The sequence below is a fragment of the Oncorhynchus mykiss genome, chromosome 25 (genome assembly GCF_057628025.1).
Source record: "Oncorhynchus mykiss isolate SJ-2025 chromosome 25, ASM5762802v1, whole genome shotgun sequence".
NCBI lineage: Eukaryota > Metazoa > Chordata > Actinopteri > Salmoniformes > Salmonidae > Oncorhynchus > Oncorhynchus mykiss.
The window spans coordinates 65,492,889-65,509,131 of NC_143046.1; the positions used below are offsets into that span (position 1 = coordinate 65,492,889).

The following is a 16,243-nucleotide window of genomic DNA, read 5'->3' on the forward strand; positions in this document are numbered from 1 at the left end:
CTCACTCCCCTTTTTATGTGGTGCTGGCAAACATGTGAGTGAGTGAGTTGCTACCGACCAGAACGTTAAGCTAGCCAAGACCAACAACACAAACAAACACACTATAGTAGTGAGTAGTGAGTGGAGTTACAAACGGACTATACTGAACAAGTTAAATGTCTTACCTGTGATGAAATGTTTTTCACACACATTCCACACACACATGTACCCTACTTGGACACCAGGTTCCCACACTGCATAGCCCGAAGCTACATGGCTCTTCTCATGGGCTCTATTTCCCTATGTGGGAGCATTCCAAACCGTAGGTCAAGATTTTTGACCTGGTTACATGTACAACACAGCAGCTTTTCAGCATACTTTGTTATTTATGTATGACACAAAATCTACAACAAAGTTGGCTCTTTTACAATGGTGGTCAATGAGAAATAATGTTTGTTTTCCACAATTTGTGGGCGTGGTCAAGGGGAATTCCTTCTTATGTGAATATTGACTCGGGGTATAGTATTTAATTGTGGTAAACACAGTCTTATTGTCCATATATTTCAGGTATTGGATCCAGGAGTTCTGGACGATGTTCCGGTTACACAGCAGCCTGTCAGACTCCATGGAGCAGTTCCAAGATCTGGTCAGGGATCAGGGCCAGGAAAGGCTGTGCCCTCTCTTGCAGACTAAATGGATGTAAGTATTCCCGGTATATTACTGAACAGAATTCATGTCTCTCTTGAGGAAAGCATCTAGAATGACCTGAAAATGGTTTCATGATAATGGTTTCAAATGATGCCTGTGTAACACCTGTGTGTTTCCGGTCTGTGTTGTTCACCATGTTGTGTCCCAGAAATGATAGACACTGGTCTCAGAAGCCCAGTCAGAGGATCAAGGCTAACAGCAGTAAGAAGAGGAAAGTGTCTCTGCTGTTTGATCACCTGGAGCCCATTGAGCTGGCTGAGCACCTCACCTACCTGGAGTTCAAGTCCTTCTGTAGAATATCAGTGAGTAGAGTCCCAATCCGCCTATATGTGATCGCTATAAACACTATGACATTCTGAAGATTGTCATAGCACATGCGTTCTACAGTAGGTATTTCAATGCACTCAAATGTGTTCTGCAAAACTTCTGTCCTTTTAGCAAAATGAGTCAGCATATGCTTTATTATTTTTTCCAGTTTGCAGACTACCAGAACTATATCCGCAGCTGCTGCATGAAGGACAACCCCATGATGGAACGTTCCATTACATTGTGCAATGGTATCTCCCAGTGGGTGCAGCTCATGGTTCTGAGTCGGCCTACAGCTCAGCTGAGAGCAGAGGTCTTCACCAAGTTCATCCATGTGGCTCAGGTATGGCCCTAACTATTTCTCCTCCTCCTCCAGAACCATTGTAGACTAACTCTACAGTATATGTCTAGACAATAACAAAATGTCCACATACAAGGTGTTTAGCCCCCATGTTTTGTACCCTCATGAATTGTGTTTGTTCAATGTCTATATCTGGTACCTTTTCCTTGTATTAAACTAATGCATGTCTACCATATCGTACAGTGAGACCTTCAGTACCTACTACTGTACTGCAGAAGCACCATCATTTGTTGTTACGTAATGCATATTAAAAGAGGGCTACTAATGACTCTCAAGAGCGCCATGATGGGCTTTTAGTGCATCAAAGATGCTGGCTAACAGTGAACGTGTGCTCTGAATATTAACAAAGTACAGGCCTTCAGCACTAATGGATTTATCAGTGCTAAGTGCTAATACTGAGGATCTATCAGATGCTATGGGTTCCCTCCAAAAATGGAAAGGTACCGGGATTAGATGCGTTTCCTATAGAATTCTACTGGCTATTATCTGAGCGGTTGATGCCTCTTTTTCTCCCTATGATCAAGTCCTGTTTGGCGAAAACGCTTCCTCATACTTTACGTCTTGCAGCTATTACTTTACTGAAAAAGAACGATAAAGATCACACGTTGTGCTCCTCCCATAGACCAGTGTCACTTTTAAATGTTAATTATCAATTGATTGCTAAAATATTAACTCTGCGCCTAGAGCCGGTGCCAAATCTCATCCACACAGACCAAACTGGTTTTGTGCAGGGTCGTCTATCCTGTGATAATTGACGTCTATATTTTGTAACCACATTCCAGTTATTGAAATAGGTTACTAATGACTTGAAAAGAATGGACTTCCTTCCGATTTATCTTACAGCCAGCGTTAATGTCATCCAAATGTCAATATTACCAAAATGTCTTTATTTGTTTCAGAATCTTCCAATTTCACCCTCTGCATTTTATCAAAAACATGCAAAGCCTATTTTCCTCATTTATTTGGAATAACGAATCACCCAGAATTTGTCTGCAGGTCCTGTATCTTCCATATAAGGCGGGTGGTCTGAATTGACCAAACCTAAAAATGTACTATTGGGCAGCCCAACTCACCCAAGTTAAACAATGGTTTTCTCCCACATTAAGTTCTTGGGCAAGGATATAATCCTATGACATTTTACCATATGAGCTGAAATACCTTAACTATTTTGGCCTGCAAAATAAGGTTGCAAATAACCCTGTCATTTTTAATAGTATACAATAATACACGTATGGAAAGCAACTCATAAATGACTGGGTTACATTGCATCCCTCTCCACTTTTGCTCCCATATGGAGACATCCCTGCTTTTAATTATGAGACATTTACAACCTGGCACAACAAGGGTTTAAGGAAAATGTACCACCTCTTCCAGGATGGTACTACTATGAGAGACATTCTGTATTCCATCTGACCATTTGTTTCAATGTTTTCAAGTCTGACATATGGTTCAATTGAGGAATAAGGTTCTCTTGTGAAATCCAAATCATCTAAACGTGATGTCTTACTGAATAATAGTAAAACAAATTGTGAACTGTATTTCCAAAGTTTGTGCTGTTAGATCATATGCTAGTAGACACAGATGTTACTAGATTAGGAACTATGACAACTACCGTCAGAGGAAGGCCCTGCAAATTGTCTAAGACTCCAGCCACCCTAGTCATGGACTGTTCTCTCTGGTACCGCATGGCAGACGATACCGGAGTGCCAAGCCATAAGACTCCTGAACAGCTAATCAAAGGGCTACCAAGACCCCTCTTTTAACGATGTTGCTACTCTGTTTATAATCAATGCATAGTCACTAACTCTACCTACATGTACATATTACCTCAATTACCTCGACTAACCGGTCCCCGCTCACATTGACTCTGTACCGGTACCTCCTGTATATAGCCTTGCTTGTTATTTTACTGCTGCTCTTTAATTATTTGTAACCTTTATTTTCTATTTCTCACTTATCTATTTTTTTCTTAACTTCTTAAAGCGTTGTTGGTTAAGGGCTTGTAAGTAAGCATTTCACTGTAAGGTCTACACTACTTGTATTCGGCGCATGTGACAAATACGATTTGATTTGAAATGGGAACAAGATTGACAGTTTGAAATAAGCAGAGAGATAATATGTTCTACAGTTTGAAAGCACACACATTTTCCTACAACCTCAGACACAAACTCTCTCAGGTTCACAGAATTAACTATACACCAGAAAAACTTCACGAAATGAATGCTGAAATGTCTTTTCTTTGTTGGAGGCAAAAGGGTACTTTTTATTCACGTTTTGGACACGCAATCTTATTTCAATGTTTTGGGAATCTGTAAACACAATTTCAGAAAGTTTTAACATATGCCAATGTTTTTATAACATTACGCTGGAAATCAGGTAGTCCATCTACTTTAACACACTGGCTAAATGAAATATCTGGCTACATCCCTTCGAACAATATCTTCTATAATATCAAAGGCAGACCACATCATTTACAAAACATCTGGCATTCCCACATCCAATTCATGGCAATAAGAGCGAATAAATAATGAGTGACATGTTTATTATTATCATTTGTTGATGTTTTTTTGTGTCTAATTGTATGCATTGCTGTACCTTTTTTGGTACTGTATATGCAAGTACACGTGTGTATTTAATTAATTGTATTATGTGTTGAAATTGTATTTACACATGCTAAAATACACACACACACACACACACACACACACACAAAGTTGAAGTCGGAAGTTTACATACACCTTAGCCAAATACATTTAAACTAAGTTTTTCACAATTCCTGACATTTAATCCTAGTAAAGATTCCCTGTTTTAGGTCAGTTAGGATCACCACTTTATTTTAAGAATATGAAATGTCAGAATAATAGTAGAGTGAATAATTTCAGCTTTAATTTCTTTCATCACATCCCCAGTGGGTCAGAAGTTTACATACACTCAATTAGTATTTGGCAGCATTGCCTTCCATAAGCTTCCCACAGTAAGTTGGGTGAATTTTGGCCCATTCCTCCTGACAGAGCTGGTGTAACTGCTCGCACACGCTTTATCAGTTCTGCCTACACATTTTCTATAGGATTGAGGACAAGGCTTTGTGATGGCCACTCCAATACCTTGACTTTGTTGTCCTTAAGCCATTTTGCCAAAACTTTGGAAGTATGCTTGGGGTCATTGTCCATTTGAAAGACCCATTTGCGACCAAGCTTTAACTTCCTAACTGATGTCTTGAGATGTTGCTTCAATACATCTGTAATGCGTCTGTGTGTAGATGAGTCAGGCGCAGGACAGCAGATAAGAGTAATGTACGTAATTTACTCAACAAATATACAATACGGGTCAATAAATCCAAGGCCACACATAACGGACAGCAATACAAGAAACAAACAAACATGGGGGAACAGAGGGTTAAATAATGAACAAGTAATTGGAGGATTGAAATCAGGTGTGTAAGACAAAACAAATGGAAAATGAAAAGTGGATTGGCGATAGCTAGAAGGCCGGTGACGTCGACCGCCGAACGCCGCCTAAACAAGGAGAGGGACCGACTTCGGCGGAAGTTGTGACAGTACCCTCCCCCCCTTGAGGTGCGGCTCCAGCGGTGTGCCGACAACGACCTCGGGGATGACCCGGAGGACGAGGCGCAGGGCGATCCGGATGGAGACGGTGGAACTCCCGCAGCAACGAAGGGGCCAAGACGTCCTCCACCGGCACCCAGCATCTCTCCTCCGGACCGTACCCCTCCCGCTCCACGAGGTACTGAAGGCCCCTCGCTCGACGCCTCGAGTCCAGGATGGCTCGAACAGGATACGCCGGGGCCCCCTCGTTGTCCAGAGGGGGAGGAGGAACCTCCCGCACCTCAGACTCCTGGAGAGGTCCAGCCACCACCGGCCTGAGTAGAGACACATGGAACGAGGGATTCATATGGTAATCTGGGGGAAGCTGTAACCTGCATCATACCTTGTTCAGTCTCCTCAGGATTTTGAATGGCCCCACAAACCGCAGGCCCAGCTTCCCAGCAGGGCAGGCAGAGGGGCAGGTTTCGGGTCGAGAGCCAGACCCGGTCCCCTGGTGCAAACACCGGGACCTCACTGCAGTGGCAGACGGCGCTCGCCTTCTGCCGTCTCACGGCCCATTGCAGGTGCACATGGGCAGCGTCCCAGGTCTCCTCCGAGCGCTTAAACCATTCGTCCACTGCAGGAGCTTCGATCTGGCTCTGATGCCAAGGTGCCAGAACCGGCTGATACCCCAGTACGCACTGGAAGGGGAGAGAGGTTAGTAGATGAGTGGCGGAGTGAGTTTTGGGCCATCTCTGCCCAGGGGATGAACGCCGCCCACTCCCCCGGCCGGTCCTGGCAATATGACCTCAGAAACCTACCCACATCCTGGTTTACTCTCTCCACCTTCCCGTTGCTCTCGGGGTGAAAACCTGAGGTGAGGCTGACCGCGACCCCCCAGATGTTCCATGAACGCCCTCCAGACCCTGGACGTGAACTGAGGACCCCGATCAGAGACTATGTCCTCAGGCACCCCGTAGTGCCGGAAGACGTGAGTGAACATGGCCTCCGCACTCTGTGGGAGTAGGCCAATTATGCACGGCTGAAATGCGGTCACTCTCCATCTCCACCCCTGAGGTGGAAATGCGGTACCCTAGGAAGACGGACTGTTGGAAGAACAGACATTTCTCAACCTCAACCTGATCTTGTACAGGTCATGCACCAACAGTCGACCAAGCACGCTGCGCACCAGGGACGCATGCTCGGCGCGTGTAGCGGAGTATATCAGAATGTCGTCGATATACACCACTACACCCTGCCCATGCAGGTGCCGGAAAATCTCGTCAATAAAGGCCTGGAAGACTGATGGAGTATTTATCAACCCTTACGGCATGACGAGGTACTCATAGTGCCCTGAGGTGGTACTAAATTCCGTCTTCCACTCGTCTCCGCCCCGATACAAACCAGGTTGTCAGCGCTCCTGAGATCCAATTTTGTGAAGAAGCACGCCCCGTGCATTGACTCGATCGCACTGGCGATGAGGCAGTGGGTAGCTGTACCTCACAGTGATCTGATTGATACCCCGATAGTCAATACACGGGCGTAGACCTTCTTCACATAAAATAAACTCGAGGAGGCAGGTGAAGTGGAGTGCCGAATGTATCCCTGCCCCAGGGATTTGGAGACATATGTTTCCATAGCCGCCGTCTCCTCCTGTGACAGAGGATACACGTGACTCCTGGGAAGTGCTGCGTCTACCAGTAGATTTATCCCCCTGTTGATGAGGTGTAATTGAGTCGAGAGCCAAATCGGCATATTCTGAGGGGATGCGCACGTAGGAGACCTGGTCTGGACTCTCCACCGTAGTCGCACCCTACACACCTTCCTGAGCACTTTTGTGACCACCCCTTGAGAGCCCTCTGTTGCCACGAAATAGTGGGGTCATGACAGACCAACCAGGGTAGGACCAGCACCACGGGAAACGCAGGAGAATCAATAAGGAAGAGACTGATTCTCTCCTTGTGACCCTCCTGCGTAACCATGTCTAGTGGAGCGGTGGCCTCCCTAATCAGCCCTGACCTAATGGTCGACTATCTAGGGCATGCACAGGGAAGGGCATATCCACAGGAACAAGAGGATCCCTAAATTATGGGCAAATGAATGGTCGATAAAATTCCCAGCTGCGCCTAAATCTACAAGCGCCTTATGCTGGAAATGCTCAGGAAATTTAATAAACGCATACATGTGAGTAACAGAGGGCTCTGGGTGAGCCTGGTGCCGACTCACCTGGGGTGACACGATAGTGCCCTGCCTGCTGCCTCGACTCCCTGAGGAACCCCCTCCCAGCACCGACCAGCAGTGTGCCCTCTGCGGCCACAGATGGTGCTGGGAATGGCACCTCCTCCAGTCGGCCCTAAGAGCAGCACCTCCCAGCTCCATGGGCATCAGAGCGGCGGTGCTTGTGGGATGGAACTGACCGGCCCCGATCCGGACGTCCGCGGGTAGCCAGCAGGTTGTCCAGCCGGATGGATAGGTCCACCAGCTGGTCCAACGCGAGGGTGGTGTCTCAGCAAGCCAACTCCCGACGGACGTCCTCGAGCAGACTGCACCGGTAGTGATCGATCAGGGCCCTGTCATTCCATCCCGCGCTGGCGGCCAGGGTCCGGAAGCCCAAAGCGAAATCCTGCTCGCTCTTCGTCCCCTGCCTCAGGTGGAACAGATGGCGTAATGGTCCAACGCCGCATCTCCTTCACTCCATACGGCGTTGGCCCACTCCAGGGCTTTGCCTGGAGGCAGGAGACGAGGGTGGACACGCTCTCACGTCCCGAAGGAGCCGGGTGGACGGTCTCCAGGTAGAGCTCCAGCTGGAGTAGGAACCCCTGATATCCGGCAGCCGTCCCATCATACTCCCTCGGGAGCACGAGCCGAATCCCGCTGGGGCCGGGTGAAGGAGGGGTGGACAGTGGGGCCTGGTGGAGGTCCTGGAAGACCTCCTCTCTCCCAACGATCCATCGTCTGCAGCACATGATCCATGGCAGTGCCCAGACGTTGCAACATGGTCACGTGCTGCTGACTCCATTTCGGGTGAGTGATTCTGTAATGCGTCTGTGTGTAGCTGGTGTAGATGAGTCAGGCGCAGGACAGCAGATAAGAGTAATGTACGCAATTTACTCAACAAATATACAATACGCGTCAATAAATCCAAGGCCACACAACGGACCGCAATAGAGGGTTAAATAATGAACAAGTAATTGGGGGATTGAAATCAGGTGTGTAAGACAAAGACAAAACAAATGGAAAATGAAAAGTGGATTGGCGATGGCTAGAAGGCCGGTGACCTCGACCGCCGAACGCCGCCCAAACAAGGAGAGGGACCGACTTCGGCGGGAGTCGTGACAATATCCACTTAATTTTCCAACCTCATGATGCCATCTATTTTGTGAAGTGCACCAGTCCCTCCTGCAAGCAAAGAGGCACCGAGTTTGAAGGTAGGCGTTGAAATACATCCACAGGTACACCTTCAATTGACTCAAATTATGTCAATTAGCCTATCAGAAGCTACTAAAGACATGACATAATTTTCTGGAATTTTCCAAGCTGTTTAAAAGGGACTGTCAACTTAGTGTCTGTAAACTTCTGACCCACTGGAATTGTGATTACAGTGAATTATAAGTGAAATAATCAGTCTGTAAACAATTGTTAGAAAAATGACTTGTGTCATGCAAAGTAGATGTCCTAACCGACTTGGCAAGTCAGTTAGGACATCTACTTTGCATGACACAAGTAATTTTTCCAAATTTGTGGAATGGTTGAAAACACTTTTTAATGACTCAAACCTAAGTGTATGTAAACTTCTGACTTCAACTGTATATGTATATATATAAAGTATTCCAAAAATAACTAGTGGCTCTACTTGATCAAATGCCTCTTCATCACTTCATTCACATGCAAAGCTGTGTTCTGAAGAGTAATGAGGAGAGGAGCTGAGAGAGTTGGATGAAGAGGCAGCAGTCTGGAGAATCTCTCTGGGTTACATTAATGCACTAGTCAGCTGACGCTCCTCTAACTCCTCTCAATGCATTCCACGCCAATGGGTTCCAGTGTCCCACAGCAGGGCCATATGATCAATTAGGGAACTGAGAAAAGTTGGTGAAACATTTACTGGGGCGACAGGTAGCCAAGTGGTTAGAGCATTGGGCCAATAACTGAAAGGTTGCAAGATTGAATCCCTGAGTGGACAATGTAAAAAATCTGTTGTTCTGCCCCTGAACAAGGCAGTTAACCCACTGTTCCTAGGCTGTCATTGTAAATAAGAATTTGTTCTTAACTGACTTGCCTAGTTAAATAACGGTTAAAAGAAAACAACTAGATTTGTACAACTGTATTATCTAAGATTGTAAGCAACAGTATTATGAATGCCTAATGCAACCAACATTGGAGTGCTGCTTGTGGAGAGTGCTGTGGGTTGACACTGATTTAAGGTTCAATTAGAATGTTTGTGTTTCCCAGAGCCTCCATCTTATGCACAACTTCAACACACTAATGGCTGTGGTGGGGGGCCTGTGCCACAGCTCCATCTCCAGACTTAAAGAGACCAGTTTGCATGTGTCCCACGAGGTCACCAAGGTACATTTATCTATAACATTATCATAACATGATCTATATTGATCAGTATGTCTAAAATACAATACAAGGTAATAATCTACAATATATTTTCCACTATCTCTTCTCTCCACAGGTGCTGAATGAGATGACAGACCTCCTGTCCTCCTGTAGGAACTATGACAACTACCGTCAGGTGTACAGCAGGTGTGCAGGCTTTAAGATCCCCATCCTGGGGGTCCACCTCAAGGACCTGATCTCAGTCAACGAGGCCATGTCAGACTACGTAGAGGACAACAAGGTGAATGTTCAGAAGCTCCAGGCTCTGTACAACCACATCAACGAGCTGATCCAGCTACAGCAGATCACCCCACAGCTCGATGCCAATAAAGACCTGGTCCACCTTCTCACGGTTAGTATACACCTAAGTACACAGTAATTCACACTACTGTGTCTGTTGGTAAATGATCCTGGTCTCTGACCCTGTTGTCCTCTACTGCTCAGCTGTCCCTAGACCTCTACTACACAGATGATGAGATATATGAGCTCTCTTACACCAGGGAGCCCAAGAACAGCAAAGCACCCGTGAGTAAAAAGGGGACATGAAAAACACTGTGGGAAATGAAACTATTTGCATAATGATTGAAATAGAAAATACTCCTAGCCATAGCAAGTTCACTGTGTTATGGCTAGGGGTGTTTTCAATTTCAAACATGTTTAATAATACTGACAAAAACCCAGTTCGCTCCAGTGAATCATGTCTGATGTTGCATATCCCATTAACAAACCTATTTAAAGAGAATGAGCACTGGAGCTCTTTTTTAATTGGCCCATTTAACATCAGCAGAGTCTATTCTACATCTGCTGACAATGTTCCGATCATCTGTTTTGTTTTACATCAGCCAGCCACCCCATCTAGACCTCCAGTAGTTGTGGAGTGGGCATCAGGAGTGGCCCCAAAACCTGACCCCAAAACCATCAGCAAACATGTGCAAAGAATGGTGGATGTGAGTTGACAATACCAAGGGAAGGAATATAGACATAAGCATTGTATTCTGTTTCATAAAAGCAGTAAATCATGTTTTAAATATTGTTTTGTCATGACCGTTATGTTATTTCCATTAATGTATACTACATACATTATTTCTCTGAAAGTTGTAGTTTTAATACTCTACCAGATCAAACTGAACAGAACTCTTTCCAGTTGATCTATTGTGCTTCGTGTATCTCATTACTATGTCTTGTGTCTCTTGTCCTCAACAGTCCGTGTTTAAAAACTATGACCATGATGAGAATGGCTACATCTCTCAAGGAGACTTTGAGAAAATCGCTGCTAGCTTTCCATTCTCCTTCTGTGTTATGGACAAAGAGAAGTATGTATATGGTTCCGTTGTGGCTGCATGGGCTCTCCTTTGGCACATTTGACAGTTCACACTAACAGCATGGGCTCATTTTTAACTGCAGAGAAAGGAAACTAAAGTGGAATCTGGGCATTTAGCTACAGGAAACAGAAATATCAACATAAGTATCAGCTAGCCATATGTCTCAGCAGTCAACTCTCACTGTGGTCAACTGAGGTTAAATCACAAACTTCTTAACCGGTTAGCTGGTGGAGTGAAACTGTTGAAGTGAAGTAAGGAAACCTGCTAGTTTTGGTTCCTCTTATTTCAATGTGACATATAGAAGTATGAAATTAGGCCCAATATAGTACATACAGTACATTGCAAACATAACATTTCTTATGAGACAGTTTGTTTACATGAGATATGCTTTGTGTTGTCCTGCTCCAGGGAAGGCCTCATCAGTAGAGAGGAGATCACAGCCTATTTCATGCGCGCTAGTGTCATCTGCTCCAAGCTGGGTCTTGGCTTTGTCCACAACTTTCAGGAGACCACCTACATGAAGCCCACCTTCTGTGACAATTGCTCTGGATTCGTAAGTCAAGACAGTACATTACAGCACTATGTCCTGATCTGTCTTTAGCTTAGCTGTCGGTCTCATTAGTATGGGCAGGAGTTTTTCCTGAAGTTGTCGCCTGATCAGGAAAGACTCTGGGGCTTAGTTATAGCATACTCATCAACAATAGCAATGCTGTTACGGCTTTAAATGACTATTTAAACATGCATATTCCTCATTCTTAAATATGCATTACTTCTGTTATCTCCAAACAACCTTTTCAAATTCCTCTTTTCCATAACAGTTGTGGGGCGTCATAAAACAAGGCTACAGATGCAGAGGTGATTATATTATGTTTTATTGTTGCTGCGTCTAGACTGGAATATTACATCATGTTTGCATAAATGTTATTCTGCACGTAGTTTACAGTTCAGTACATTGTTGATAGGATACAATGTTAGCAGAGGTTGCTGATAATGGGGAGACTGCGAGGAGCAGGTAATGTGTAGCTATCTTGAGAAGGTGCATTGTGTGGTTTCTATCATGCAGACTGCTAGCTGAACCCTGCAGCACATGAAAGTCACAACCACAAAACAACCTTTTACTCTCTTCCCCTTGAAACAGTCAGAAACACGCTGTTTGCATGGCAACATGCACACAAAGGTCTGAAAACTGTTCTGTTCCACAGGCACCATTAGGCAACCGAGGGGAACGGAAGTTACATTATCTAGTAGGGTGCTATTGACAACAAAACAAAAACATGCATTCTCTGTGCAACCCAACATGACCATACAAGAATCTATTTAAAAAAAACTCCTTTCCACCTCTGCCTGCTCTTACACGTTGTCTGCATTCTCTTGGCCTGTTCACAGACTGTGGGATGAACTGCCACAGGCTGTGTAAGGACCAGGTGGCGTTTGAGTGTAAGAAGAATGCCAAAGGCAGCAGCACCTCTGAAGGTCCACTAACACCCGGCTCCACACCCGGCACTACAGGTGGGCCGGAAGGTGAGGAGGGACATACACACATACACGCATAGTAAATATGCTTGTGCCGTGATCCCACTCTCTGAGGGTGTCTCAGGTGGACAACACATTTCCAATTTACACTGTATTCATGTGTGAAATAGCACAAATATAAGCAAGATATATTTTTTATATATTTTTAATCACACATACTAAATTATTTACCAAAATAGTGATGAACCACATGTAGTGTAACAGTAACCAACCAGAGTTGTGATTGCTAGTTGTGCTAGAAATCTAAGGCAGCAGAAGGTCGCCATCTGCTGGTCTAGAAGTAATATATCACTCTAGGTCTAGAAGTAATACATCACTCTAGGTCTAGAAGTAATACATCACTCTAGGTCTAGAAGTAATACATCACTCTAGGTCTAGAAGTAATACATCACTCTAGGTCTAGAAGTAATACATCACTCTAGGTCTAGAAGTAATACATCACTCTAGGTCTAGAAGTAATATTTTACCTTTATTTAACTAGGCAAGTCAGTTAAGAACCAATTCTTATTTTCAATGACGGCCTAGGAACAGTGAGTTAACTGCCTTGTTCAGGGGCAGAACGACAGATTTTTACCTTGTCAGCTCAGGGATTTGATCTTCCAACCTTTTGGTTGCTAGTCCAACACTCTAACCTCTAGGCTACTCTGCCATCCCATATATCCCTCTACTTGTGCTTACTACCTGTATGCAAAGTAAAACCTATCTTGGATAGTCCTAAACTATACCATTCCATGTGGTAACCATTATTGACAGGAGTCACATATATTGCAAATACACAAAGTCCCAAATCATTATTTGAAAGGTATGTCTTTGCAGGTGAGAGAGCAGGTTTAATCTAGTTTATGGAAAAGTAGCACAGCTTCTGGGTAGTTTCCCTATGTGGTGGACTGTCATACTGCTCTCTAAAGTCAAGGATCTGCCTCACTTACTGTAACACTGGATGTGCTTTCTGTGGTCAGACAAACACTCAGTTGACTTTTCCTTAACCTTATGAGATTGACTGTTTGCAAACATATCACTTCAAAACCAGAAAACTGATTGAAATGGATTGAACAGATCAGAGTTGACTGACTATCTTTATGGTGTTGTTTGTGCTAGGCTCAGAAGAGGGGCCTTTCCCCTACCCGTCAGAGGAATGTAGGGACTGGAGCCCTGACTCTGCGCCCCCCTCCCATCTGAGGCTCCCGCCTAAGCTGTCCATGCCTGTGGGGGTCCACTGTAGCACCCAGACAGAGGGCCCTCCCGCCCCTGCCTCCCCGCCAGAGCCCAGTCGGCTACAGCCAGTACAGCCCTCTCTCCTGGCCCCTGTACCCTCCTCTCTCTTGGCCCCCGTACCCCCCTCCCTCACCCCATGCCCCAGTCCGGTGCCCCAACGCAAACAACGGGCCTATGCCAAGTGGGAGAACAGAACCTCTACAGTGCTAAAGCCCAGGGAGCCGGATGAAGATCTAAAACCCAACTATGATGCTCTGGAAACGGTGAGATTCAGACACCACTACCTCTGGGTTACTGATATGTGTTCAATTGTGTACATTGAATGTACTATATTCAAATTTCTAGAGTTTTGAATGCAAGGTTAAACATTCCAATAAATAAACAATGATGGTGAATGATTCTCAGGAGAACCAGAAGCTTCAGAAGAACAACGAAACGCTGCGTAAGAAGCTGAGGGAGACGCAGCGCGAGGTAGAGATCCTGCAGACACTTCTGAAGAGGCACGCCCTGCACCCTGTGGTGGAGGACTCATCCTCCTCCTCCTAGCCAGGAACACCCTTCAGCAGGTCAGACACACCCACTCTATGACATCACAGGTGATGCTCAGCCCTCTTTCTCCAGAGCCACTGACAGTACTGTTTGTCTTAAAGGACCACAGCGCCACACAATCAAGATACACAGAGGGACCTAAACGTCCCTGTGAGGAGACACTGTTACTCACATTGTTTTATGCCATGGGTACCTCACAGTGCGGTACATACAGCCACTCTAATTACCAGTTGCAGCCAATATGGGGTTATGAGGCATAGCCAATGAAAGTACCGTCCTGAATAGGACACAGCCAGTCAAAGCACAGTACCAGCCATTATGGAACAAAGCCAATCAGTGTGACATTGGGTTGGGGACTCTGACAATTATAATACCACACAGTATGGCCAGGACACTGGCCAAGTTCATTCAGGTGTACTGTGTAGTTATTATCCTGTCTTAAGTAATAACAAGGTTGCATATTGTAAATCCATGTGATTTCAATGTCACTGTCAATATTTATTGTTAAAACACTACAATACAGGTAGATATAGATATAGATAAATCATTGTTTTAGTCTTTATGTAGGTAGGTGCAAGAAGACATTTTCTAAAAAGACTACATTCAACCACAGTATTCTTATGTATATTTCATCAGCTCAGTGCGGTCCATAGTAGCAAATAACATAATTTTAGATGTTTCACCAATGACGTACCATGTAAATAACCTAAGCATATCATATATTGTGGTGCCATTGTACCAGTAGTTTCTCTCAAGATGTCCTCTCTCAGTATTGCTGTCATAATGGATGTTATAATAAAGACATTTTCTCTATTCATCATGTTCGGTGAGATTTGTAACTCGGTGGGTGTCAATTTTTTCTTCATTAGTATGGAACCTTCACAGTATGGAACTGACAGTAGCTGTGAAATAAGTTCCACTAGGGGTCACTAAACCCACTAGAATATCAGCATAGCCTACCACTCTGCCTGCTTTCATAATGATTTGATGGTTTAGTTTTATTTTGTTTTCGTCAACTTTGCTAAAATAGAAAGCACCACTCACAGTAACTATACTATTTGCTGTATAAATGCCATTCTCTATTCAACCTCATCAGAATAGCTGTGAACCAGTGCCATTACCTCCTCAGTTGGTGGTTAATGGGGAAGTTTAGCAGGAAAAGAAGAAAGTCCAGCTCTTAAAGGGGCAGACCCCCTCGCCTTCAGAGATTTGGTACGAAAATGTATGCACTCACTACTATAAGTCGCTCTGGATAAGAGTGTCTGCTAAATGACAAAAATGTAAATGGAACAATAAGGCTCCACCTTTACAGTCAACAGGTGAGATTGTGACCACCTATATGGCATTAATAATAATAATAAGTAAATAATAAGCGAAAGAAATAACTTTTGCAAGAGGATAGAGCAGTGTACATTTGGTGCCTATCTTTTGTGTCCCTTGTAGGTCAATAGCCTGCTGCTCATAATTAGTGCTGTGTTCGCATTTATATTTGACCTGAGGTCTCTGTAGGTAATTAGTCTTCTGTGGTGTAGCGTATAGTGTAGATAATCATTGTACTTGTTTTTCACATAAACTGATATTAGGCGAACTATTAGAATTTTAGCAACCAGGAAATGGCGGAGGGGTTTCTGTGACTTATCAATATATTTGCCTGTATTTACAGCCCAAAGATTAAGTGCTAATTAAGTGCTAATGTGACTATCATAAAAACTACAAATGCCATGATCTGGACAAGACTGCCAAATCAAGGCAAAGGTAAGAATCTCTGGATTAATGTTAGCTAAATGTAGTCATGAATGTATTGGCAAAATGTCTAATGAACAATTCTGTGACCTGTCTTGCGAACGTTTTAAATTGACACAGTACCTGTTAGCAAAGGTGTCAGCTACAGATGAAGTGCAGGAGCTTGCAGGGATTTGTAGTCTTTGATGCTAATTAGCATTTTCGAATCTGAGACTAAATATAGACGTGCATATTGATAAGTCACCTTGTCTAAGAGAGATTGCGGTTATATTAACGTCACGCCAGGGTAAGCCTACATGAAACACAGCCCTTATTTTAAGTGTTTCTAAAATCCCCTATGGGGAAAAATGGTGGGAAAACTATTGAAACCATTTCTGTTT

General features: G+C 44.4%; 1 protein-coding gene across 2 annotated transcripts in view; it reads left to right on the top strand.

Moving 5' to 3' along the window:
- Nucleotides 1–14,935, top strand: part of LOC110505526 (RAS guanyl-releasing protein 1) — a 28,978-nt gene extending 14,043 nt beyond the window's left edge. Inside the window, exons 5-17 of one of the 2 annotated variants that reach the window (XM_021584801.3) lie at nt 547–678; nt 836–989; nt 1,163–1,336; nt 9,349–9,465; nt 9,578–9,853; nt 9,946–10,026; nt 10,344–10,448; nt 10,705–10,814; nt 11,232–11,376; nt 11,642–11,678; nt 12,210–12,344; nt 13,455–13,834; nt 13,977–14,935. In XM_021584801.3, the coding sequence (XP_021440476.1) occupies nt 547–678; nt 836–989; nt 1,163–1,336; nt 9,349–9,465; nt 9,578–9,853; nt 9,946–10,026; nt 10,344–10,448; nt 10,705–10,814; nt 11,232–11,376; nt 11,642–11,678; nt 12,210–12,344; nt 13,455–13,834; nt 13,977–14,117 (1,987 nt within the window). In that variant the 3' untranslated portion in view covers nt 14,118–14,935. The remainder of the gene's footprint in view (nt 1–546; nt 679–835; nt 990–1,162; nt 1,337–9,348; nt 9,466–9,577; nt 9,854–9,945; nt 10,027–10,343; nt 10,449–10,704; nt 10,815–11,231; nt 11,377–11,641; nt 11,679–12,209; nt 12,345–13,454; nt 13,835–13,976) is intronic. The other variant, XM_090220757.1, reaches the window with a different exon arrangement.
- Nucleotides 14,936–16,243: the final 1,308 nt, after the last annotated feature.